Source organism: Anser cygnoides, chromosome 3, assembly GCF_040182565.1.
Source record: "Anser cygnoides isolate HZ-2024a breed goose chromosome 3, Taihu_goose_T2T_genome, whole genome shotgun sequence".
NCBI lineage: Eukaryota > Metazoa > Chordata > Aves > Anseriformes > Anatidae > Anser > Anser cygnoides.
In genome coordinates this window covers 43112002-43138909 of record NC_089875.1, presented here as the reverse complement: position 1 = coordinate 43138909, position 26908 = coordinate 43112002, and the positions used below count along the sequence as shown (strand labels likewise).

The following is a 26908-nucleotide window of genomic DNA, read 5'->3' as shown; positions in this document are numbered from 1 at the left end:
TGTTATTGCTAAGGACAGCAGGTTTTAGTTTGTATCACCAATCAATGGGAAGATTTTTTTTTTTTTTAACTGGAGCTTATAACTGTTCTATACAGGTAGGGTTTTAAACCTTGCAACCATTTTGTCAAAAGAAACTAACCATGCAAAAAGGCTGTTCGAGCTTATACTAGGCACCAGTTTTACACAAATGCAAACTTTCTTGTCCTCCTCTACCTTTCCCAGAAGCCATCCATATAACTAAGCCACATGGCACAGAAACATTAAGGATTCACTGTAAGAGAGACAAAGGTTGGTAAGGAACATAATGTAATGGGGCAGAAGAAGAGTTTTCAGGATGAGAAAGCTATTTCAAATTTCCCACTCCAAAACAAATCCAAATGGTCTTTCTGTAACTAGGTTCTGATGTAATCCATGAACTTAGAATACAGTAAGCACTTTCTGTCTTGTCAAAGCCTGTCACAAAGCACTTAAGGTCTAGGGGTAAAGTTGTCAAGGAAATCGGAGCAAAGTTAGAAGCAATTAGCCCCGCAGGGAATCCATTCCAGTGACTGCTGGCAAGACAACAGACAAAAGTCGGGTCAAGGTAATTACATGGACAATAATTGGGGAATTGATTAGCTACCTGCCAATGTTTACGTAATTTACCAAACTCACTAACAAGAATCACTGGCAAAGTGAGGTTTAAGATGAAAAAGGCATCACCTCTTTTTTTTGTTGATGATTACAATGCAGGGACGAACTTTAAATTTAACTAACTATTTAAATATTTAAGAAGCTGGACTGATGAGAGAATTTGGTGAGACACAAATACAAAGTTAATGTAAAACTATTCTAATTTTCAACAACCTCTGGCAGAATTAAGAGATAATTTTAGAAGTTATTAATGAGTGTTTATGCTATCTTTAAGAAGCTCTGAAAGTTTCCAGGACAAGGACTGCAGGTACAGGTAATGTCTTTTATTAGGCCAACTACTACGGCATCTGGTAGAATATATACGAATACTGATAAACTGGAGAATACTCCAAAGACCATCTCACAACAGAGCAGAGCCAAAAAGAGGTGATGAGAGCTGGTATTTGAATTTTGCCAATCCCTTCAGACAAGATTGCTTCCAATGTCAAGAAGCCTCTGCAGAATGAAAGCATTAATTTCTTCAAACTTGGACATCAGCTTTCTATGGCATATTTTAATCCATTTTTATTCTCTCAGGTTATCCACCTAGCCTTTACAAGCAAAGAAGAGAAGAAATCATAACACAGCATCACTTCTGTGAGAGAGCGACAGTGCTAAGACTCTGCATTGTGTGTGAGAAATGGATTTCAGAAGCCATGCCAAGCAGTTTAGATTAAAATGTTCACAGGCCATACAAATACCACTTTAACTTCCGTTCCTAACAATTGCTGTTGTGAAATGCCAGACTGGTTAAGACTTTATTCCTAGAGCAGACAATAGTGGGATTCAATAGACAGAAAGAGTGAGTTGCAATTTGAATTTAAGATTGTTAATCATTAGTTAGTCTGCCTCAAGGCTTTAATGATTTCTCTCAAGTAGTATTTAAATATTATTTCACAGACTTAAATACTTTATCCAGCTTTGCTTGACTTAGTCAAAAAGTATATTTACCTTTGGCCAATTCATAAGCCACTTAGGTTATTCTGGACAGACCAGTCAGGGTTCACACCCTCCCCAGTCAAAACCCACTCCCCTTTCACAATCTGCAGCACTACCCAGAAGTCCCACAGCTCCAGGAGTGACAGTACCTCTGCTCTACTGCTTCTCCCCAAAACAGCCCCAAAGCCAGGGGCCTCGTGCCACCACCAGCCTGGTCCAATGTCCCTGGTTCTCCTCCTCACAGAGGTGCATCAGGGCCCAGTTACTTCTCTGGCTTAACTCAGTTTGATGTTTTTGCTTTAGGAGCAACTTAATCTTATTAGTAGAGACAGCATGATCAGTGAGAAGTGTTTTAAAAGCTTATACACTTCTATTGCAGATCTGTTAGCTGTTTTCTCCATCAGCTTATTCTAGCTTCTGCAATCTGGGCTCACTGGGATTGAAACCCTATCCCTCCTATTCAAGGAGGATGCTACCTCTTATGTCCAGGCACTAATTTTCTCCCACATCCTTTGAACTCATAAAATTTAATTTGGATGGCTCACCATTGCATTCATATATAGATTTTAAAGCTGTTATTTCTACACTGCCTCCAATACTCATGAAGAAGCACTGCAGAGCACTTCTCCTTAGTTAACTCTCCAATGGGTTAGGAGATACGCTAAACTATTCTCAACTACTCTTCCATAACAGCAGCCTCTCCTGTTGGTATGGACTTCTCACACAACATAAGAACGCAAAAAACACAGGGGGTATGTAAATTATACCAGCAAGTCCTCCTATCCTTCACAATAACAGCACAAGAGATAACTTTTGCTACTGGCTTGGGGAAATGTATACCATAATCTTAATCTACTTAATACCAAACATTTCCATCAAAGGAGGGCCCAACCTAAAGTGAATAATTTCTCTGGAGAGCTGTCCGCAGAGACATACAAGAGAGATTGTAACTGAAACAAGCATTGATTAAGCGTTGTGCTTTTCTTATTCTAGATATTTGCCTTTTTGTGCAGTAATAAAAAGATCTTTAGTTGATAACTGTGACTATTTGGCATATCTTTAACCATAGACAAGAAACCAACCGGACATAAACGTTGTGCATGCCTGATGGTGGAGGTAGGAGGGAACAAGGAAAGAAAGATGCCTCATTCCTGAACTGTTTTTAAGGACGATTATTAGATTTGCCCCTCTATTTTCTATAGGCGAGAAATGTTCCATAACATCTAAATACAAGCTTACTTGATGGTGAGCATCTGAGGAGAAAATGAAAACCCTTTCTTTCCCATGCTACCCTTAAATCAATGCACAGATGGTAGGAACTGCCACTTGAACAAACAGCTCTCATTAATTTCTGTGGCCTCGTCATATTACAGACTGCCCTTGCAAAAACAGCTTTGGGCATGCTTCATGCTTCCTGGTTCTCCTTCCTTGTTTTTCATGTGAACTTCTGCTTTGTACTTTCCTTCATGCTGCTCTGTTCTTAGAAAAGCTCTTGTGCTCTCCCTTTCCATTCGTATACAAAAACAGTCCTGGGAACGCACTGATCTTTGCTGCTTTGTTCTGTTTTAGTCTAAGCTGCTACTACACTCCAAGATTTCCAGCAAAGGTACTCGTCTTTATAAATTAAATGCATGAAAATGGCTGCAGAGAACATCTGGACTTGTATTTGCTAATAACATCTAGTAGACTCCTTAAAAATAACTCACATTTCTAGAGGTCTGCAAACCACAAACTAAAAAACTGCATTTACTGTGGTATGGCAAGATATAGATGTCACATAAACATCTAGCAAAGACAGCTTTAGAAGGACTTTGTATAAGAGAAGGAAGATTGTTCTTCTTTCAAAAAAGCAGATTAACTGATAGATGTCAGGGGACCTTAAACTATTTGTGAATTTAGGACAGATTCAATCCGTGTAACTATGATGGGGATGGGGAGGGGACAGCATTATTCTGTGCAAGGAGAATCAAAAAAAAAAAGTTGCAAGAGTTAAACAACCCCAAACCAAAATGTTTGATGTTCAATCAAAACGGAACTCTACCAGTTGTGGTCTTTTTCCCCTCCATTTTGCTGAGGAAATGGAACATATTGTGGATGGAACCAGTTTTTTATTAGTTCATTTTTTATTTTTTTTTAAGTCTTCATCCACTGAAACTAAAAAACGTTCTCATATCTCTCCTAACGGCATTCTGTCTAAAATGCTAACATGTTCTTAACATGCTCCTGAGCTTTTCAAAAGTATCCACCAAAAGCCAAACATTTTAAGAACAATATTTACTATTAACAACAACCCTTCTCACCCACAGCTCGACAGTTCCAAATTCTCTATAACAATATTAAAAACATATAATTTAATAAAAATACGTATCAATAGTTAAAATTCTTCTTACAAACATGCATAACAACATAATACATCAGAGAGCAGAAACCACAGAAGTGAGTATGGGATTTATGTGGTCACTCCAAAAAGACCCTTGAGTGTGGGATTTATGCGATCATTCCAAAAAGACACTTGAAAAAGAAAATTGTTCAGATACCTTTTTCAGAATGGCAAATTAGAGATTTCATGAAAGAGATTTCATGGAAGATGAAAGGCTCTGCTGCTCAAGTTCAGAGGAATTAGTGTCACTGGCTGATACTGACAGAACCCAACACATAAGGGAAATGAGCAAAACAATAAATCTGATAACAGCCTCTCTCACCTTGTTTTATTTACTGTCTTGTCTTGTTTATATCACCACACTTGACTTCGGCTTTTCCCAGAAAGAAATGAAAACCACACTGACTTGTTCTGGTTTTCCTTTTCACTTTTCCTTATCGATATTCTCACAAAGCAGTCACTGTTCTAGTACAGAATAAAACTGCATGCTTTGACATCTCTAGAATAGGTTAACACATTTATTCCTCCAGCTCTCTTCTTCACACGCATCTTTCACAGCTACAATCTGCTTCATAGCTTCCAGCAATGAAAGCTCTTAACGTTTCCAAAAATAAGGGCTTACTTACTGAGCATTTGAAATACAATCACAATTCGATATCTGATGTCGAAAATTTCCTTCCTTCTGACAGCCAGCCTTTAAATAACAGGATCTAATCTCCCCTTAACAAAATAAACAGAAAAAAACAACAGGTAAGTTATATGATAGTTTGTTTTCCACACAGAAATTTATCAAAAATATATCTTAGGTCAGGCACATTTCTAAAGCTAAATATAGTTTTGTATAATAGGCTTATTTTGAAGTTCAGAAATGAAATTAACATTTGAACAACTAAAAAACTCAGATCAGAGCACAGATTACAGTGAAAATTTGACCTCTTCTTCCAGCACTGGGCACAAGAATGAAGGGAAGTCAAATTAAAACAGCATCCATCGAAACAGATTCATCAGAGGCTTAAGGACTATACAGTCATTAAAAGGTACGTAAAGTCAAGGTAAAGCCTATCTATCAACATAAGTTCACTATAAAACAGAACTGTTCTTTATGTTCACAAAGGTGAGGTCACGAGGTACAAAGCAGTGGAAAATTTTGCTAAAAGCATAGCCACTGCTACTCTCCCCTTGCACACCCAGCAAGGAGCAAAGAGTGACTGTTCATTTAGCCAGAGGCCATGGTGTTCTGTTGCTCTTAGACCCACCGCACATCAGGAGCAGCTGTAGGGCTGCGAGCAGGGCCATGAGGAGTCGGCAGAAAAACAAAAGAACTCTGGGATCGGGATCCCAGCTACGAGGAGTATTCATTCCACACTGGTTTTGAAGGCAGCTTTAAAGGAAACACAGCTTTTGGGACGGCTGCCATTCAGAGGTATTGGCCAGGACCTTATAGAGCTCCATGTGAGTTCAAACAAACCACCACCACACATATTACAGCTTCAACCTCCAGTAATAGCTGCAGAGCAACTGTGCTCCAGCACAGGCGTTGAGAGAAACTAGCTCACTCGTCAATTCACTTGAAAGAGATGACAGACCACGAATCTGAACAGGAGCAACCACAGCATTACCAGAGTTCAGCCTGAGTCAGCACCTACTCATGCTCAGCTGGAGAACACAACAGCAAAGAAGAGGAACATTTTGCCCTGCCATCCTCGTACAGACCCTCCTCCCTTCACACCCCCCTCCTCCCCAAGCAGAAAGTGCCAGGAGTTCTGGAAAGCAAAGCTGAGCCTGCACTTCTTGAGGGTAATGTTTGGAAGACAAACTTCTGGCAGGTACAGCACTGTGCAAACCTCAGGTCTGTGCTAGTTGAATTTTGAACTCCCTAGTTATTGTTGATCCAATGGTAAATTTACTGATCTTACTAAGCCATTTTCTTTCATGCACACAGAAGACAAGCAATCAGTAACAGATAAGAAGAGAAATATAATTCTAGGGAGTCTAAAATTTTCAGAATTAATTGCTTCACATATTGCAATTATTCCAACTAGAGAAACTCACCATTTTCATCTATGAACACATGCATTGCATCCACGGACAGCTCATCTTGTACAGATGCCTCAGGTCCACTTATTACTTGCAAGACAGAACTGTCCTGCTGAGAAGTTACCCGGTAGATTATCTGCCTTTGCCTGTTGCCCTGGTAACTTGACACAAAAATGTTTCAAAACTACTATGAGGAACTTTTTTCTTGTTCTCAATAAAACAAAAAGAAAGAGAGGTTAATTAAAAGTTTATGTCATTTCTACTCAGTGAAACAAAACAGCTTACATCATATCTTTGAAGTACAAAATTGTAAAGTAAACTGGCCTTACAGTGCTGTAAATTTGGCAGACTCTGGTAGCACCGGACTAGTACTAGCACGATCTTGGCTTTGTACATCTGATCTTTCCTGTTTAGGAAGTTGCTCACGGAGCTTTTCTGTTCCCACCACTTCTTCTTTTCTCTCTGTCATCTGGCTATCTGGAAAACAGGGCAGTGAAGTAGAGCCACTCTCCACAGATGACTGTTAGGAGCTTTGTTCATTGGCGACTGGACAAGAACATCTAAAAGAAAAGCTAAAACACTACAGCAAACACGTGTGTTACGAAAAACATTAACATGACAAACAATATTGTTTAAACAACTTCAACAGAACATTGGATGAGGAGGTATTCTGACCTGAGAAAGACAAACGGGTTGTTTCAAGAACAGGCTGTGTGATGCTAAGAACAAATAATAGAGAATTTCTGCTTTCCTCCTCCTCTTCATCCAGAGGGAAGTAATCTATCCCTACCCTACAGTAGTAAGAGGTAGCCTTTTTGGGGGCCACAGCTTGTTCCCTAGTCATGCATACTGACAGCAGAAAAGCAGCAGCACTGGCTCATTCCCCTTTTACAAAAAGGCAGGCAGCACCTTCAAAGGAAAAGGAGTTGTTGCACCGGAAAGTAGGTAGCTGCCTAATCTCTCTTCCCTACCAGCCATGCTCCTGATACAGTACAAAGGGGCTAAATGCTTTCTCAGTAGATTTCCCTACGTTTGGAAAATACCGAACCAAAGATTTTAAAATACGCACAATGGATTTGTTCAGTTCCTAGCAATTACATTACCTCTATACAGATATACCATTCATATATATCATTTATCCATATGTATACAACTTTGAAGTGATGATCTCTTTTAATTACTGATGTTCATGTTGAACTGTGAAATATGTTGCAACTCAACTGTGTTTTGACTGTAAACTAAAAAAATGTTAGGATTTTGAAGTGCAACATATGTTGGTTTCATCATCACCATGAGTAGTCACACAATTAAATGTTTAAGCAAAAAATAGGTTTTGTTTTGCGTGCTAGAGATGCTGCAGTGTGTCTGTAGCTTCTTGCACGTAGCAAGGTGGATCGGTATGTACTTACCCAGGTCTCTTGCAATACATGCTGTTTACGTGCCATAGAAATTTAATCATCAAGAAAAAAAAAAGCAGAAAATACCCCCCCAAGAATTCTTGTGGAATAACAGGAGTATGGTTTAGGGAAAAGTTTTGTATCTGTTGGATATGGAGACAATCTTCAGTGGGTATTCCAGACCTACTTTCTCCTATTAAAAAACAAAGGGGTGGGTGTTTGTGTTTTTTTTTTCCTTCCTATTTAAAGATAACTTCACCTCAAGCAGTGACTGTATCTTATTTAACTGTGGCATTACTGAAGCATCCCTTTAATCATGCAGCTACCAGAAGTAGGTGAAAGGGCCGTAGATACCTAATCAAAACCATCTTCCCAAAGGTTTGGGCTGTCCCAAGCAGTAAGAATAATTGATGGCAATCAGAAATTGTGGTTTTAATAATCTAATTGGCCCCATATTGCCTAAAATTGGCTCTAGGGCTGGAACAATTAAAATATTTTTTAATTTGATTATCTAGTGGTTTCAGAAAATGCCTCTCTTTCCCATTCCAAACCACAAGCCTTTCAGACTTTTCCCCTGCAGTGCAGTGGTAAAAAGTCAGAATAATGTAAACATAAACAGTACTGCTTCTTACAGGCTTTATACGCCGATCAGACAACACCGTGGTGATGACTACTTCCAGCACTGGAGAGATAGGCTGTGAAGGGCTTGCGACTGTTCGTCACGATTATCATTCCTTTTCTTCCAAGTGACTTACACCTTCAGCATTTAAGCAGAGATAGAGGCGTCTAGACGGGGAGCGTCCTGCCAGGGTGCGTAATGAGCTCTACATCACCGAAACGCTCCCTGCGTGCAAATTTTGCTGGCAAAGCTTGGCTTTAAGCTACTAGGAGAAAACACTCTACAGGAGCAAAAGCACAATACTTCAGTATATCTGCACCTTCACCACAGCCTTCAGCCAAAGCCACCGAGTCAGCGGCACTGATCCACACCTCTGATGGGCAAGCAGCAGGGCCAACAGAAGCCCCAAACACAGACCTGGGCTCAGCAAGCAACTTGGTCACATATCTGGAAATTATACACCACGTCTTAAGCATGCGAGGTCATACTATCAAGATTCATAGCCACGTCAGACTTGGGGAAGGGTGGAGCAGAAGAGTCCTGCACAAATGCCTAGGTTTTGGTCTGTACACTGCTTTCATATTTTGGTTGAGCGTAACACACATCCCTTAGTCATCCTGGCAAAATCCTTACCAAGATAAACATTCTCGTATGTCCCACTGGGGAGTAAGATACTCCCTGCACTAAAGAGTTGTAGCAGCATAGCAATGTTACTTAGGAATATAACATACTGAGGAATGAGCTCCTATTTTAAATGCAGCTGCACTACCAACAATTTCCTTTGCCATGCAACTTCTTCACTTGTGGAACAGATTTTAGGTATCACAAATCACCTTTGTCAATATGCCCTTGGTTCACACTGGGAAAAGACTGGGAAAAGTTTCACAGTTTAAGTGGAGCAACCTTTGTACATGTAATCACAATACACTGACAGCTGGTTATCACAACTTTAAAGATGCCTTGTTTCATTAGGTTATTAGAATGAAATTTTATTTTTCTGTAAATTTTCTCCAAAATACTTTTTACTATTTTGTCCCCTTTCCCCATCTCCTAGACCTTTTTTCCTTGTCTTTTATCTACATATCCCTATCCCAATCTCCACAACACAATCTTGCAAGTTAGAATGCCACTGTTGTCATAATTTCAAATGCCATCTGTTTTGAAATCTGGTCAAACAGAATTAAGCTAATTAAGCCTGAGTCTCTTCTGTTCTTTAATTGCTCTATTGCAGAATCTACCTCTCCTCACAACTCTATGCTCCAAAATAGGAGGTTTCACTTTGAACTATATTTGTTGCCTGTTTGGATGCAGAGATAACTAATTTCAAATCGGTCTGTGCTCCTGTAAGTACCCAGCATGAAACAATAACTGTCTGAGTTGTGAAATATCCCTTATCTGTGGAGAATGTATCATAAAAGCCAATAAAAGACATTTTAATTGCCATTCCCAACCCTTTATTCACCCTTTCTGCTTCAGCAGAAGCATCTAGCTTATTCACGATCCAAATGTGCCTACTATGCTACAAATACATTAAAATAGAAAAGCAATATTAAAGCCAGTCACCCCCTAATAGGAGCAGTGCCCAGTGAACCTGATGCAGTCCAGTAATTGCTATAAAATTTCACCACAGGCACTTAAGAAGCACATGGGATTATCCATTAATCAGGATTACCATGTTAATCCTGAAGCAGTAGGAAAAACCAATGGCACTCGCTATATCTGTTACAGGACAGGGAAACTTAAACACTCAAGTGACTTGCTCAAAATAATCACTTAGGCCAGTAACAGAGCTGGGAATAAAACCCCATTTTTGAGGTCTCAAGTAAATAGACTGAACAGTAAACCTAACAATTATGTCAGAAGACCAACCTCTGAAACAACGTTATGATTTCTTTACAGATGCCAGCCCTGCCCTTGAACACAGCAGCACCACTGGGACTTCAAACCTGAATTTCTTAAATCACAGCCTGTCAGGCCTTACCCATAAGACTGATGGGTGCATTGATGCATCTTGAGCACCAGAGTTAGCAAATCAAGTTCTGCACCCCATCAGTCCCCGTCCAAAGAGGGGCATCAAACCCCACGTGGTCCCTCTCCAGAGCAAGAGCTGGGGCGGCACACGGCTGCTCTGCCAGCAAGCTCCCCTGCCTTACCTCACAGGGCAGCAACTAGCTGGGCTGGTGGCTCTGTGCACAAGATCCTTCTCCCCCATGATTATATGCTGTAGCTCTCTTTCTTACATGTGGGGGAAAAAAAATGAGGAGTCTAAAAATATCAACCTAAGTATGTTTTAGCTTTTTATAGGAGCAGGGTAATTGCTTGGGATCCAGAACTCGCTCAAGGTTGTGGTTTGTGCACTGCCCAGGATGATGAGTGCCTTTTCTAAAAAGAGCCTGCAAAACATCCAAATTCAGGCCACGCAGTCCCGGTTTAGGTTCTTCCGTGTTGGTCCCCACGGCCAGCTTTGCCCCCCAGGTGACAGTTACCTGTCCTAGACTGTGAGTCACCTGTGTCAGCAGGGACAGTACATACACGAGTCCTTGTCCTGCACAGATCAGATGTACAGCTCTCCTCTTCCTCAGCTCCAGGCATGGCAGAGGAACCTGAAGCAACCCAACAAACCTGGCTTTCCTTATGCATCTCAAAGTAAAAAGAAAATTTGCAGTTGCCCTTCCACAGGCTTTCATTACGCGGGTGGTGAAAGTCTGGTTCAGAACTGAAAGGACACTGGCCCAAAAGCCATTTTCAGCAACAGTGTCAGTAGTACTTTCTTACGATCTAGAAGAGATGGGGTGGCAACAGAACAGCTTTTAAGAGACAGCTTTTTTACATCCTGTATTTTAACACGTTAAATCTGGCATCCCTGCTAGTGTTAAGTAAGGCTTTTATTTTCTTGTACTGCATTTTACTGAGCTGGTACTGGCACAGGCTTCCCAGAGAAGCTGTGGATGCCCCCATCCCTGGAGGTGTTCAAGGCCAGGTTAGATGGGACCAGGTTATACGGATCTGGGCAACCTGATCTAGCGGGAGGTATCCCTGCCCGTGGCAGGGGAGCTGGAACTAGATGGTCTTTAAGGTCCCTTCCAGCCCAAACCACTCTGTGATTCTGCGGTTTTAAGGGCTTCTTGGGTGAAGATGATACATCTTCTGTTTTCACACAACTCACAAGTGTGCAGAGGGAGAAGACAGCGAACAAAGAACCATCTATGACATTCACTCACTTTCAAGACTGTTGCAATTAGCACATTTCCCTGCCTTTTCCAAATTATGCAAAATGTCAGCCTTCTTACACACAGCCCTGAATGCACGGCTTTCCAGGAATTTGCCAAGTTTCTCACATTTCCTAATGAACACCTTTGTGCGGTGCATTTCATGATCACTTGGACCAGGCATCTATTATTAGCTTTTGCCAATTAAGTGGTTTGCAAGGTCAAAAGAACAAAGAAACAAAAAGACAAACAACCTCTTCCCTCAAAACAACTGGTGCATAGCTTGCCTTGCTCTATATTCCTTCCCCTCCATTTTTCTGAGCAACCACTTTAATGTGGGAATAATGTTTATTCAAATTTACTCTAAAATGCTATTTTGTTAAAAAACATATTCGTAATTGCAAGGCTGTAAACAAATTAGAGGCTTTCTCATTCCTAAAATCAAGTCTTACCATGGGGAAGCTGCCAGCAATGACAGTAATTTATTTTAGCAAAGAGCACATTCTGACTAGGCTCGAAAATAAAGCCTTCTTGCCCGTAAAAGTAACTGCCTTTGAACTACCTCTCCCTAGCTTGAAACGAACAAACAAAAAAATCATCTTGAAACTCTTTTTTCCCACAGCACCAACATGAGGTCCGGGAGACACCGCGCAGTGGCAGAAGTCTCTGCTCACCCCCATCCCACTCCCACCTGAGACATGAGCAGGGCAGCTTAACCTTGTACGTACGCTTCTCAACTCCACTGGCTTTCAAACACGTGGGCTTACAGAAACAGGAAAGTAGGGGACTCAGTTTTGGTCACTTCAGGTATCAGATTGGTTTGAGCGAAGGTGTTGAATCCTCATGTTTCCTGAGGATATTGGATATTAATAGGAAGAATCGAGTTTGCCAGATCTAAAGCCTAATAACTATACACACATTAATAAAGTTTGTTATATGTGTGTGTCACCAGGGAATTTATGGATTATCTGATTTATTCTCATCAGCCATCATGCTTTCCTTTATGGAGGCAGTCACATTATCTGAGGGTGCTTGTCTGAAAGCCATTTATAAATTAGCTGCACTTTTTGTTTTAAGCTTACCTCTGAAATATTACCATGCGGCTTTTCCCTCATGCTGTGGGGAGGCAACAATTTCAGGTGAGCTAAAGACAGTGGAAAAGCAACAGTGTGGATTGCTAGGAAGAATGGAGGGAAAGATGAGAGAGAAGTAATATGAAAAAGAATAAGGAGGTGGCACAGGAGGCAAGTCAAGTGCCTAAGCTGAAAAGGGATGAATAGGGGATGGGAAATATAAAAGTGGAAGGAGAAATAAGCATAGGGGAAAAGTGTGATAAGGGTCTAATGCTTTTGATAGGACAGAAAAGAGGAAAAAGTTAGGAAACAAAGTGAAAGCCAAAGGAAACCTACAGGAAATGAGACACTGAGAAGAAGAAATATATACTTTTTCTTAAACTAAAAATGTGAATTTCACATTTGCTTTCACGAAGCTGACAACTTTGAAATCACTTGTGCGTTTTCCATGTGATAAAAGGCTTCTTGAGGGAGCAAGGCAGGGAAACTCAGGTTGCTGAGGGTCAGTCTGTGGAAGGGATGTCATTCTGAAACAGGGGAGAGGAGCTGCTTTGCTGAGCACCAGTAAATTACCCAAGTTCAAAGCAAAACAGGCATTTAGATTGCTTCCTCTTCGACTATCTTAGAAGGACCTGTTAGAGGATCTAAGGTGAACAGAACGTTCTGGAGAAGGGGAAGATACAGGTTGTTTTATTTTACTTTAGCCCAGATATTCTAAACCAGGAAACTACAGATCACTTGGCAAGTACCTCAAGACTCCACACAACTCCACTGCACCTCATCTCACACACTCACAAAACAGGCTTGCTAGGTTTCTCTGCACAGCTGTTGCAGATGCTACAAATAATGTTCCTTTGAAACAGAAAGGGGTCACAGATTTAGGTGTCAGCAATGAAAACATTGGTTAAAAACAGGTATTTCTTTATCAGAACTATAAATTGGATTGCATATATGTTTTTCAATGAGTTGATTTTGTTCAAAAAAAATGAAAACCTTTTTAATTAAGTGGAAACTTGGATGCGAAGATACCATTTTTTCATTAAAATACTGGGGCGTTTCCATGACCCCACCCCTCCAGCTTTCCTCCTTAAAACTCAAATATATTAGTTTTAAGCAACCAAAAATCAAAACTCTTACCTATTGAGAACAAATACATGATTTATTTTTTTTTAATTAGAAACCAGCCCACAACTGTAGAGGACGTTCAGGAATGTGCGTGCACGTGTGTTAATTAGATAGAAACTGAACTACCACCAGTGACAATTCCAGCTTTCTACAAACTCACAGATCACTCTTAACATGCACCAGGTAAGAAGGGCAAGGGCAGCTGTAATGCTGTAACTATACACAACTTAAGAACTCTTTTTGGTATGCCTGCAATCCAGGCCTGCCACATGCAAGCTATTCTAGCATGGAACACTAGATACATGCTGGACACCCACTGAGGTTAGCATTCGCTTTTTCAAAAGGAATATTTAAGAAAATGTAAGTATTCAAGAAATTGCAGCTGACACTACCACACTTTCACTAAGTCACCTTGTACCACCAAGCCCAGCCCTTCACTGACCCCATTAACAAAACCAGTTTTCCTCTGCATTCACTGTACTGCAAATCTCAGGCCATGTTGCTATAAATAATGTAACTAGTCTCAATTGCCTTATTCCAAGAGTTGTAAATCATGCATCATACCTCCAACAAGCACATTTTCTTTTGTAGTCTCTGTTTTGACAGTGGATTGATTAGATGCCTTCATCTTTGAGGTATTAATGGATTCCAGGAGGGAGACAAACTCTAGAAAGTTAGATTCATTGGGCACCTGTCCTTCTTTAGCTTCTAGATCAGATTTAGAAGTTGGTAAGGTCTTCTCTTTCTCAGATACCTCCATGAAATTCTTACTTAAAAGCACATCTGTCCCACTGTCTACACTCAGCACCCGCATGTGCCTCTTTTCATGAGCAGTTCTACAGGACTGCGGATCTAGGTTCTGCAGCTCTTCTTTAGGATTTAAATCCACGTTCTGGATGTTCTCAGAAGCATTCTTCTGATTTGGATCTGAAGAAGTGTTAGTTTCCAAAGGAGTATTTGCTGGATTGCTGTGTTCCTTCACCGCATCACCAGATTCATAGCCAGAACAATGGTTGGACGACAGATCTGCCTTTAAAATTTCTGGAGTTCTTTCACTTTCACTGACTTCTGGATAGGCATTACCTTTACTGTCATCAGACAAATCAAAAGTTATAACAGGAATTCTGAGTTGTTCATTAGTTTGTTGACTTTGCCAATCTGCTGTAATTATACCAGACTCGAGGGCTGAGCTCGTTCTGTCAGTCCCCAGACCCTTTAGATGGACAGAGCCTGCTAGGTCGCTGAGGGTGGTGGTTGGTGTGCTGCTCATTGTAATGACGATTTTAATGGGCTCACACAGTTGGTCTCCGGGAAGAGAGTTGTCAACAACTGCAACAGCAGTCTCACTGTCCGAGCAGTCAAGGTCCTCATTGGTGTTACCAGCATTGCAAGAACTTTCCACATGCTCAGGATCTTTGGTTGTAAAGGCACTGCACTGTGGGCAGTTACTGCTAAAGCTCGCCTGCAGCGAGCCATCTAGCAATTTCTCTCTTTTGTGACTTCTAGGATTACTCAAATGCTCTGAAATAATTGAATTTTCACTGTCCCACGGCTCCAAAGATACTCCAGTCCTTAAAATATCACCTTGCGATGAAGAAATATTGGAGACATTTTTAGCTACATCTTTGTCCACAAGAATGCCTCGTGATCCATGCTCTCTGTAAGACTGTCCATCCTCTCCTTTTTCGTTTATTTCATTCCCAGAAAGTGTTTCCGTAGCAGCTGGTTTTGTTGCTATTGCTGATGCGGTAGAACCTGAAGCAGAAGCTGTAGAAACAGGTAATGTATCTGCTTTGACATAGGGTGAGGTAGATGAAACTGGTGGTACAGCCTGGTCTTCTAATACCATAACCCCTAACAAAGACATAACAGAAGTTAGGTCTCACAAAAAAGAAAGGACATCTATGTATTATCAAGGTACAACCTTTAGCTAGGAAAAACTGCTCCAGAGCAGAGCAAAAGGAAGCACAGGTGGTGCAGCTGATTACAGCAGTTCTTAAGCAAGGATCCTTTTGGATCCTTTAGCTGCACGTGAAATACTATGAAAGCAAGTATAGTAATATTGATATTGCTTTATACGAGAATAAATGTCAGAATGACTAAACCAGCCATTTTTTTGTGATGATAAAGATGAATTAGTTTTATGAATAGTTGTGGGCATATTATAAATCGTACTAGTAGGACTGTGTCTGAAGATTAAAATAGGGCTCGTGGAAAAATCGCTGCTCTAGCCTATACCCGGAACCCTTTCAGGTCAGAACAGGTGTAGCAGCATGTCTATTTAATTTAAATAATCAAATTAGCTCAAGAAAGAGCTAATATAAAAAATAAACATTTTACACAGAACTATACCCACTTAGTGAGAGAAGAAAGAATAAGCCAGCATGGCTGAATTTTGTTGTAATACTTCAAGCAGTTCTTAAATGGTTCCATAGGATATGGTGATCAACCTAAACAAAACGGAGATAAACTGAAATATACTGAGACATCCCAAGCACTGGAACTGCAGGCAAAGCAAGGTGTGCTGGAGTCTACACTACTGAGCTAAAGGTCAACAACTGCAAAAGTATACAGTCAGAAGATGTATGAGGGCTTTAAGATGTAACCTGAATATTGGCTTCCTCTTTTAATACTTCCCAGAGGCACAGAGCTCCCCAAGAATGTGGAAAGAAAGCTCTTTTATCTCCCCATGTCAAAAGCGGGGAAGTTATTTGTGCACTTACGAAAAGGCTGTGGCCCTAACAGCCCAGCTGAGAGAGCTTACTCTGTTAGAATTCCCTTGAGATTTTGTTCTCTTGAGTTTTTCCATTCAGCTCCTAACATGAGGCATGACAGAACCTGTTGTGGGGACTTCTGTGCCAAGCAACAATTAAACAAAGGTTTAAAGGGGTTTATAAAGCCTTCAAGATACCTTTGAGATCTTCAATAGTTTCCCGTGTTGGCAGCTCCTAAAAATAAAAAACACACAAAATTAGTATGGCTACATGCTAAGTTCTGCTGGGAAAAAAAAAAACAATAAAACAATGATGCAATGTAACAGATCAATGCAACAGTTATCTAATCAAAGGTTAATTACAGCACTGATAATTACTGCTGAACATCACTGAAATTTGGATGCATACCTTCCACAAAATGCAAAGGGCAGGTGAGGGAGATGGTTATAGAACAGCCATGCTCCAAACTGCATCATTGCAAGTGTGTGCATGATGTTTGGTGAAAAAGAAAATCTAAGATCTTTAAAAAAAATTTGCAGTGCCTAAGCTAGATTTTTTTTTAATTGCTAAGGAATAGAATGCATTCACCTGGTCCACTTTTCATTGTAGCGTTCTGAAAACATGTAGCTGAAAAACTTTGATCTCCAGCAATTTTTCAATGAAAAACTAGAGGAGAGAGACATTAAATTACCCTACAATCATTCAGATTATATGGAAGCTGTGGAGGTCAGTTAGTCCAAACCCTTTACCCCATACATGCACACACTCAAAGCAAGTACATTTAGAGCAAGTTGCTCAGGGCCATCTCCAGCAGAGCTTTGAACATCTCCATGAATGGAGATTTCACAACCTCTCTGGACCTGTTCCAGTATTTGACCACACTCTTGGTAAAAATAAATAAATAAATAAATAAAAACAATCTTTACATCCAATTCTAGTTTGTCCATTGTTTCTTATTCTATCTCAGCACACCGCTGAGAAGAGTGTTCAATCTTCTCTATATTCTTCCATTAGCAAGCTGAAGAGAGCAGAAAGCTCTTCTTTTAGCCTTACATGGATTTTGGCCTTTAGGATAAAACATTACATCTGCCTGTCCTCACTCATCATGCACCTTGCTCCCCAGCCATGTTGGTGGCCTCTGATGCATTCTCATCGGCAGGTCAATGTCTGTTTTGCAGAGGAAAGCCCCAGACTAGACAATACTCCAGAAAAACACTTTGGGATTTCAATTCAACAGCCTAAATGGAGAACTAGATAAAAGTTACTGGGAAAAATTAACATGGATTTCTTCAGACTGACATACACCAAACCCAAGAAGAAACAGTTATCTCCCAAAAATCTCATGGTGGTATCCTGCAGGCAAGAAGAGGAGACTAGGTTTGACTAGTTGAGTAGATCCAACCTACATATTTGGAAATGGGAAACTCGGACAAGATCCCCAGAAGAAATGGGTTTGCAGACTGGACAAATACCAGAATACTGGGGACTAGGACAGAAACAAGGTGGAAAATACTTTACCTCATAAAAGAAAAACTGTCAATGTCTGTAAATCAAACAGATACTACAGAAAGGTAAAAACACTCTAGGAAAATGAGGATATAGTTTTGATTCAAACCAGGATTTGAATAGTTTGCTATAAATAGGGACACAGAGGGGAAAAAATGAAGACGGAATGAAGTATCAGATAGCTACTTATTCAGAGATCACTAACCATCCTCTGTACTGACTGAGGCAGGAGTCCTGTAGGAAAAAATAGCATGGGATTACATATTTAAAGATTTTATCACAGTGTACATGGGGAGTAGCTTAAGATTACGCATAGAGTATTCATTCTGTTTCTTAATTTTTGAATACTTCCTTTTTCAAACTTGTCAAGGATATCTCATTTTTTCTTTAATAACAACATCTACATATATCACATTCATCATTTCATACAGTAACTCATTTAGAAGCATGGACAATGGCTTGGAATACATGCATTTTTAAACTCACGTAGACATCCCCTAGATTTAAATCGTTTTTTATGCTTTGTTTAAATACCGAAGGTACATGTTGAGTGTTTATTGTATAAGCATAAGTCTAGTTAAACGAAAACAAGTTATTAATACTCCAGGAGCAGATTCCTTCTGAGGTAATGAGAGACTGCTCTGACTGCATTAGCTTCTCCCTTCTCTCAAAGCAGTCATGAAAACTAGTTGCTCTTAGCAAGATTTTCAAAGGTTTCAAATGACTTACAGAATTATCTATAGCAGATTCGGCTTTGTAAACCCAAACTTTTGGGACAAAGCCAAGGCTGGCCAACAGCAGTGGTTATACAAAGTATATCCATGGAAGTACCCTTCCAATTCAGGGCAGATGTGCTTCAAGCAGTCAGCACTTCACCATATAAAAGTCTACGTGGTAAGCTGTGTAATTCACGGAGTGAAAACTTGAGTACGGAAAAGCATACTAACCATTGGTCCAGATGAGTTCTGCGAGTGGAGATCCTGTACCCTTGAACTCTCGTGAGTTGTCGGGGTAGAGTCATTCTGGTTGATTTCACCAACTACACCATTATCCCTAGTGTTATTGCTGAAAAAGGGGAAAAGGAACCAAATGTTTATAACCACAGAAGATCACCATAAGTTTTGAGAAGTTAAGGAATAACAATGGAATAGGAAGGAACAGCACAACGTGATGAAGTGTCAGCTTATTTTTCCCCCTCCAGTTCTAAAAGTACAAGGCTGAAAAACACTGCAATCCATTTTGCCTCTTCCCCCTCTCCAAGAGGGCTTGCTATATAAATAAATAAATAATAATAAAAAAATCACTCAATGTAGAATGTTCCTGATGCCTTTGGAAGTAGTAGGACATTGCTATAAGAAGTATAATGACATCTCTTCAAACTTCCTACGTGCATATGATGTCATTTAGCCTGCCTGTTAAATGCACATCAACTTATTGGCACAAAAGGCTATTTGGGGTTTTTCATTAAGTGTACAACTCCTTGCTACTCCTTTTGTAATTCCTGCTTTTTACATCTTTTTACTGTACCCTTGAATACATACTGTTTTATCTGTCTACTTATTTACAATCCCCCATAAAACAACTGTTTGAAATGCAACACAATGTGCATTAATGCAACCATTAGATGACAAAATAAAGACGTTCCTCTCATCTTAAGCAAGAGAAATATATGCTACAGGCAACTTGTTAATCATTTCCTTGGTGGATGCTTTCAGCTATTCACTACTCTTTTCACACATTTTCTATTAGATTTTCCATGGATGTAAGGAAGTATTTTTGACCAAGACCTACTAATGAGAACCAACATATTCTCCTTCTCTGGTATAATGCAACAAAAATTTAGTTGGAAAAGAAAATCACCACTATGACAAAGTGTCAAAAAGTGTTTTTTGTTTTTCCAATTTTAGTTTTAAGACCCTACAGCTACACATAAGCTACAAAATTATTTCCCTGGGGTCTCAGTTCAGTCACCTTCCCCAGAAATTCTTTTTGTAGCTAGCTGGCTTCAAAAACTTGTTCAACCAACCTGCCTACTACCAAGGCCTGTTTTAAAACTTCTGTCATCCAACTAGTCAAAATTAAGTCATTTATCTTCTGATCAAGAGCTAGATAACATAGTGCTGTGCCTGTGACCTCCTATAAGGAACACCCTATGTAACTTAACATGCAGGTTTCAAGGGATGCTACCTCTAATTCGTAACCAAAACAATGGCAGGATAATGAAAGTTTACATTTATTTCATTAGCCAATGAAAAGGAAAACACTCAGTGAGGTTCTGTTTAAATTTGAGCCAACCTAGAACAACAGATGAGCCTCTTAAATTACTGTATCAGACATCTGTAAATAGGAAACAGCTTTGCGGGCTGGTGAGAACTAAACAGAAACAGAGCCTGAAAGGCATCCTTCAAACTAAATCAAAACCTCTGTACGGTTATTGACTCGTAAGAAGCATTTCTCAGAGGAGTCTTTGTGCAGGCAGACTTCGACACTCCCAGCAACGTCACTGCTAGGAGCGTGCCACAGACATGTATATGTAAAGACACAAAGGAACAGCAGCACAGAGGTACAAAAACAAATCCTCTAATACATAGCTTGCACAGAGCTAGCAGCAGCAGAGCTTTCAGTAGCAACTGTAAACGCACCAAAAACAAAACAAAAAGTTCATTTACACAGAGCTCTCAGTTGAAGTTTGGTAGTTGTAACAAACCTACTCAGTTTAAGCTTTGTTTGGATATTTTATGTTGCAGTCAGTACTGGATATACGTTATTCAGGATCTTTCACATCTGCTACAGAACTTGTTTAAAAAAGCTGCTCTTCTCTCTTCCCTGCAGGAAAACATTCCAGGGACTTCCGCCGCTTTCCTATAAGTCACAAGAGGAGCAAAGCACTTTTTTCTTTCTGCTGAAGACACAGCTCTTCTCTCTCACCTTCAAACTTCTTTAGCTTAGGGGTAAACCAGATAAAGCTTTTTTGCTGCTCCCCCAGCTTTTAAAGCTTCTCTAGAAAACTCCCAAGTCTTCTCTGTGATCTTTTAGCACCTCCCAGACAGGTCTCTTCCCTTCAAGTGCCCCGTGAACCAGGTGCAGCTCTGCCTGTTTCATCACAAGCATGCTGGAGCCACTGAGAATGAAAGCACTATGCAGGTTTCTAAGAGTGACATTCCTCACAAAACCATAAGGAGTTTTCTTGCAGTCAGAGGCATTTCTGCTACGAAGAACCATAGTACAAACCTATCGGTTTTATAAAGTGTATCAGCAATGTACCATGCAAATCTTACCTACGATTTGAGGGCTGAACTGTGACTCCTTTTGGGACCTCTGCATCTTTACATTGCCTTCCATTTTTTCTTGAGATCTGCTGTTGAATTACTTCTCCTTTATCAAACATCAGGTGCAGACGGTAACTGACCACCTTAATTACTGTGAAGAACACTGTCACTGAGCTGCAGTATGCAAAAGCCGTAACTGCATTTGCTGGAAAAGCCTACAGAAAGGAATAATAAAGACATCATCGTAACAGTTTACTTTAATAAGATGCTACTAGAATCTCCAAAGTCGTTTTCAAAATCTTTAGCTCTTTTTATCTGTTGTTTGTACCCCTACTGAGTTTTGCAGACACAAGAAGTACTGCATCTCCATGCAGCAGACTTGAATTCTGCTCACCAGGAAGTTCTAAAGATTTGTTCAAATTTCAAATCATAATACAAGATTTATTCTTCTTTTGATTAGCTACGAATAGTATTATTTTCTTAACAGAATCACTAAAAGCTTACAATTAACAAACATTGTTGAAACACTCATAAAATACTCCATTCCCAGGATAATGCAACCTTTCCTGAACTAAGAACTTACAGAAATGCAGACATAATGAAACATTAATTATCCATAAACGGGAACCCCCTTTTGAAAAATTCTGTCATCTTACCCTGCTTCGAAGCTATGGTTTGGAAGTAAAATGCTGCAGTTTCATCTGCTTTTTCTAACACTTCATAGCACATCTCCTATTGTCTTTACTGCTGAAGAATTTTAAATAATTGATCAGGACTAGTCATCACAAATGAATAAAATGCATCTGTAGAGGCAGCCTCTTTGATTTTTTTTATTTTTATTTAAAGTTCATAATTGTTAATTCGCAGCTGTCTGATCTGTGCCTGCTGATCTGTGATGGGCACCCTATCTCTAAGTCATTACTATGAATTGTAGTTCAACTGCAGACATCGGTCCTGCGCAGACATGACGTACTAACAGCACTTTCCTAAGTAAATACTTCCTTTACCGTAAAGGGAAAGTCATAGCAATGGATACTTGCAGCTACATTTGAAGGGCCAAAGCCTTCATCATTGTAGTCATGAAACACCATTACATACTGTTTTAATCCAACTGCACTCTCAGAGCAAGTTTCATCTCTCTTTTTTTTTTTTTTTTTAAAAAAAAAGAGCATTGTTATCTCTGCACAATTTGTCATGGGGACTAAAACAAAGATTTCCAATGCTCAGGATATGCTAAAAATCTATTGAAATTAATTTTTAAGAATGGTCTTCACTCTGTGCCCTAAATCTATCATTTTAAGCACCACCTTTGCAGATCAAGGAGTATTTGGATTCCAAAATTTTTTCGGATTCAGAAATAAACCGCACTACCCCCACACAGGTGAGGAAGGGAAAGGAACGAGGCACGCTTACTTCATCTCTAAAACAAGTCACTGCATTTAACCTGACGTTGAAATGAGTATATTAAATCATTTCTGTGTTATCGTAAGTAAGGGGGTAGCTACTCTTCTGCCGCTTTTGGCTTAGCAAGACTTCCTACCTTCAAAATACATGAGTGAAAGTTTTCAGGCAAGTCCTTTTTAGGACTATTCTGATTCACATACAAAGAGTCCACTGGATAGAAGTAGAGAAGCTATCCAGCAGGTAGGTATTACGAACGATACCTAATAAGAAAGACATGACTTTCTACAAGTTGAGGCTTAGTCTGTTAAGAATGCTTCATGGCACTGTGTGTACACCAAAACTAAGCATACCCTTCAGTCATTTACTGAACCTGGGCCAGAAAGAGGATCAGTTTGCAAGCCAGAGCTTTCATGGTAGAAGGTTTGGTGGATAAGGTTCAAGAATTTGAATCTTATGACTAATGTATGACTAACGTATTTGCAAAACACAAGTTAAAAATTGCTTGGTTTCACAAAGAATGTCATCCATTTACCTGTAACTATTTGTTCCAAAGAGATGCGTTCACTTTCCAGGAAATCTCTTCAACTATACACTAAAAAAGTATGGACTAAAAAACTCATTCTTAAATATCACAGAATGAGTCACTAGAAAAGAAGTGCTTCATAGGTGACACTTATAAAGCTTAATAAATACGATATGAATAACTTCAAGCAGACACAACAAAAATAAACTCCCAGTAACGAAGTCTATGCTTGCACAGAGCGCGCTACAAGAGAGAAACCACCAGAGGCTCCCAGCTTTCTGAAGGAAGGAGAGGAGCGCTTTGGGCTAATGCTGAGTGCTCCATGTCCGCATCCCTGCCTCGTGAGCAGACCTCCCAGGCACACATTCTGTGCCTCCCCCCGCGCTCCCCTTGCAGGTCCACCCAACATACAGTGCTTCCCACAGAGCTCACAATTCAAAACTTATGCACATACATATATGTAAATAAGGCCAGCAGATCCTTAATATTCTGGATCTTGGTGCAAGCTAAGTACTACAAGCTAGCAGCTTGCCCCCAGCCCACATAGGGAATCAGGAGAAAGATGAAGATGGGAATGGAAAGCCCTGGATTTTCTGAATCAGGCCTCTTGCATAAGGGTAGAGGTGTCATGAGTGTTGTTGGTGTTCCCAGGTACAGCTAAGCGAAAGCTACCAGTCTGAGCTAAGGAGGAATTAAATTATAGACCACTGAGGAATTATATGATAGATTTGCTTCTGATGTACTATAGTTATAATTAGCCTCATTTCCTATGGAAACGAGGTTTTATAATCACACCATGTGGCTGTGTATTCATCATCTCTCTCCATCCCCTCTGCTGAATGACTTTTCAGTTCTCTGGGTACTTTCACCTAACTGCAACAGACAACAGCCCCACCGGGAGCGGGCCCCAGCAGCACACCTCCCGTGTTAGCGACAGGAACACGCACGGCTCTCTTGCCCTTTCAATGCTGCCCCAGTGACAGGAAAAGCTTCAGCTGAGCTGGCATCTTATTAGAAGCTAGAAAAACATACCAAAAATACAAATTAATCAGAAAGCAATCTTATGGCACCCCACAGGTTTCTGTGGAAGCTGTAGATTTCTTTCCTCTTGCACAATTAAACATTCCACCATAACGTGCTTTTTGTTTTCCAATAGTTCCGAAAACCAGAACACTGTGGGGCCACGGGCCCCCGCAGGTTCATGTGTTCAAAATGTCACCTTACTACTGCAAATGCAGCAGGATTGACCTGCCCGTGCAGGCAGGACACTTGCCGGGGGCTTCTGCCTGCCCAGAGATCACTCCCAGAGGAATGGCCAACTTCTCTGTGTGTCTGCTAGCGTTATCTGGGTAGCACAAAGGTAGAGGTGACTGAGGTATTTCCGAAGTTAAAGGCATGTAACCTTTGAACAAAATACCCCACCTTGTAAATTGGATGGAATATTTAGAGTTGGTTAAACCCAGATATAACCCACCTGGTGCATCTAAAGGTACACGGTGCTGCACCTGGGACTCGGTGTGCTACAGAACTGAAACAAGTCAACTGCCAAACAAATGTGCAGTCAGCCACTACAGTCACACTTGCCAAAGAAAGAGTGGGAGGTAACAGTATTGGAGCCAAAGATAAATATTTTGATGTTCCTTTAGCTGAATTAATAACTAAAAGATGTCCATTATGCAGTATAGAACATGGAAAAACAGGTAGCACATGAAAGCCCAGGGGTGTAAACTCAGATTTCACAGTGTGCATTCTACCTCACAGTAAATAGGGTAAGAACGGTGTAGCTTAATTCTCTGTCCTAGAGGCATATGCTTCCTTACTTTTATGGAGAGACAAAGAGATAAAGTAGGGACTGGGAGCAGCCAACACACTGCAAGTTTAATCACAGTTTACCTCTGAGTAATTTGTTTACATGCCCACACCCTTATACTGCCATGTTGTATGTATCCTATCACGGCATGATTTGAAGACCTGATGCGTAAGAAGTCACAGCCCTTTAAGTTCAAGAGTTTCCTGTCCAACAAAAGGCAGAAGAAACTCTCACCATTTCAGTACAAGCATCCCCAAAGCCATCTCTCCACTTCAGTGGTGTTGCACTGGGACTGAACATAGCCCAGTGGCTTTGTTTAAGATGTACCACTTCTTTCCTACACACAACGCCTGGGAACCCTGGGCTGTTCGGTGGAATAAGATAACTAATTCATAATCTGCTACAAGATCTGACACGGCAAGGTTAGAAGAGATCTCATTAAGATTTTGAAAGTTGATTTTAACAGCAATGCTGCTCCAAAGAGTTTTCAATGTACATTTTTAATTGTACATTTACTACTACAAAGGAAAACCGAGAAAGAAAAGGGAGAGATGGAAACAGAGATCTGCATTTTCAGGGATGGGGAAGTTCATACGGGAACAATTAGAACCAAAGTAAGCTATGCTGACAGTGCTAGAGAATGAAATCCTCCATCCACACAACAGAAACAACTTGATACTATAAGCTCCCTGATGCTACTGTCAGCATATCTCACCCGAGCCAGTGTGAAAAACCTAAAAGGAGACGGATGAATTTTGCCAGTTCATTCAAATCAAATCGTTCCAGAGAGACTTTCTGACTTTGACATGGGCATGATTAAGTCAACCCAGTACAAAGGAAGATTTTTAGTACTAGTACTCTATTTTGTTCTGACTTTGCCATTTAAAGAGATATCTGTGACTGTTTAAGCTGAATCCAAAACTACTGATGGTAAGCGTGTAACAAAAATATCACCCCAAACATTGTCAAACATAAATAAAATTCCCAAAAGAAATCCTTTAATTAAATGGCAGGTTCAGTTTTCTTAGTGGCAAGAATATGTGACTTGCACAAAGTTTACAAAGCCCAACCACTTAAAAGCAGGAAAACAAATACTTGAGGACATCATTACTTGAGCAGGCAGCATAACAAATGCATTATTCTCATCAAGGATAAAGAATTCCCATAGCGATACGTTAGCTCAAGAACACAAGTCCTGCATTTAACGGGATGATTCATCACAAAGTCAGCCAGTTTGCAGAAAAAGCAAGTCCATCAGGATAGACGATGATGAAGCCCAGGAGAGAGAAAGCAAGAAGTTCAGTAGATAAGTTAGGTGTCCTTCTTCTCTCTTGAAATAATTTCCTATGTTCTATGTTAAGTCTAACCTACAATCTCTGGTTCCAGTGTTATTTTGTGGAACTCTGCATGCCTTCTTCCACACCATTAGTATGGAAATTACCCACAAGGCAACACATTCTTTCAGATGCACACCTACTAGCACCAACTGGAAAAGTTAACCCTTACTTTTTTCTTCCTTTTTTTTTTTTTCTTTTTACAATCACACATACCACTTTGGCAGTAAATTCTACATCAGTTTCCTGCTGGCTTGCAGAAGACAGAGACACTATCAATCAGCAGAAAACATGCTGCTACCTTGGTGCAAGAACTCTATGAACCATACTTCCAGGGACTGAGCACAATCCATGCCACAAAATACAATACACTGACTGTTTTTTGAATCACAAGACTAACTTTTCCCTGGGATTGCAGAGGGACTCGTGAATGCTCTTTGCTTTTGAAAATGAGGCCCATAACTGACTATGTAGGGTGATGAGACCTGTTTAGAATTTTTACCCCACCAAAAAAAATCTACAAACTTTGTTAAGGATTTAGCAGTCAATGTGAGATGAATGGCAATTTTCACCAACAGAAGCAGTACACAGCTACAGTCACTGAAGAATGCGCCAATGAACAGATGCAATGATCCAGCAAACTATTTTTAGGCTTTCCTAGCACAGGAGGAGAACACACCTAGAGTAAACTTTCAAGTTTTCAAGGAAAGCCGTACTAAAGTTAGGCAAACACGCCCCGGTTATAAAATTACCACCTTGCTACGTTGAGCCCAAAGGGCACCGGGCGTAGTAGCGCTGTGACAGCGGGGTGACATTCAACAAGGCGCACACCGCTCGGCCCCGGCCTCCCCCATTCATTCTCCCTCCCCAGCAGCAAAGCCCGGGCCAGGTGGGGAT

General features: G+C 40.3%; 1 protein-coding gene across 10 annotated transcripts in view; it reads right to left on the bottom strand.

The window, feature by feature from the left end:
- Positions 1-26908, bottom strand: part of PCNX2 (pecanex 2) — a 159500-nt gene that overhangs the window by 129913 nt on the left and 2679 nt on the right. For 8 of the 10 annotated variants that reach the window (XR_010830285.1, XM_066994046.1, XM_048047223.2 and 5 more), the window contains 7 exons: positions 20950-21155; positions 18619-18736; positions 16363-16399; positions 14016-15305; positions 6358-6505; positions 6044-6189; positions 4618-4711 (listed from right to left, as the gene is read on the bottom strand). Coding sequence is in view for 9 of the 10 variants with exons in the window: in XM_048047221.2 (XP_047903178.1) it covers positions 4618-4711; positions 6044-6189; positions 6358-6505; positions 14016-15305; positions 16363-16399; positions 18619-18736; positions 20950-21155 (2039 nt within the window). In the remaining variant the exon portion in view is untranslated. Of the gene's footprint in view, positions 1-4617; positions 4712-6043; positions 6190-6357; positions 6506-14015; positions 15306-16362; positions 16400-18618; positions 18737-20382; positions 20903-20949; positions 21156-23786; positions 23886-26908 lie in introns of those variants that run through there. The other 2 variants (XM_048047225.2, XM_048047226.2) reach the window with 2 other exon arrangements.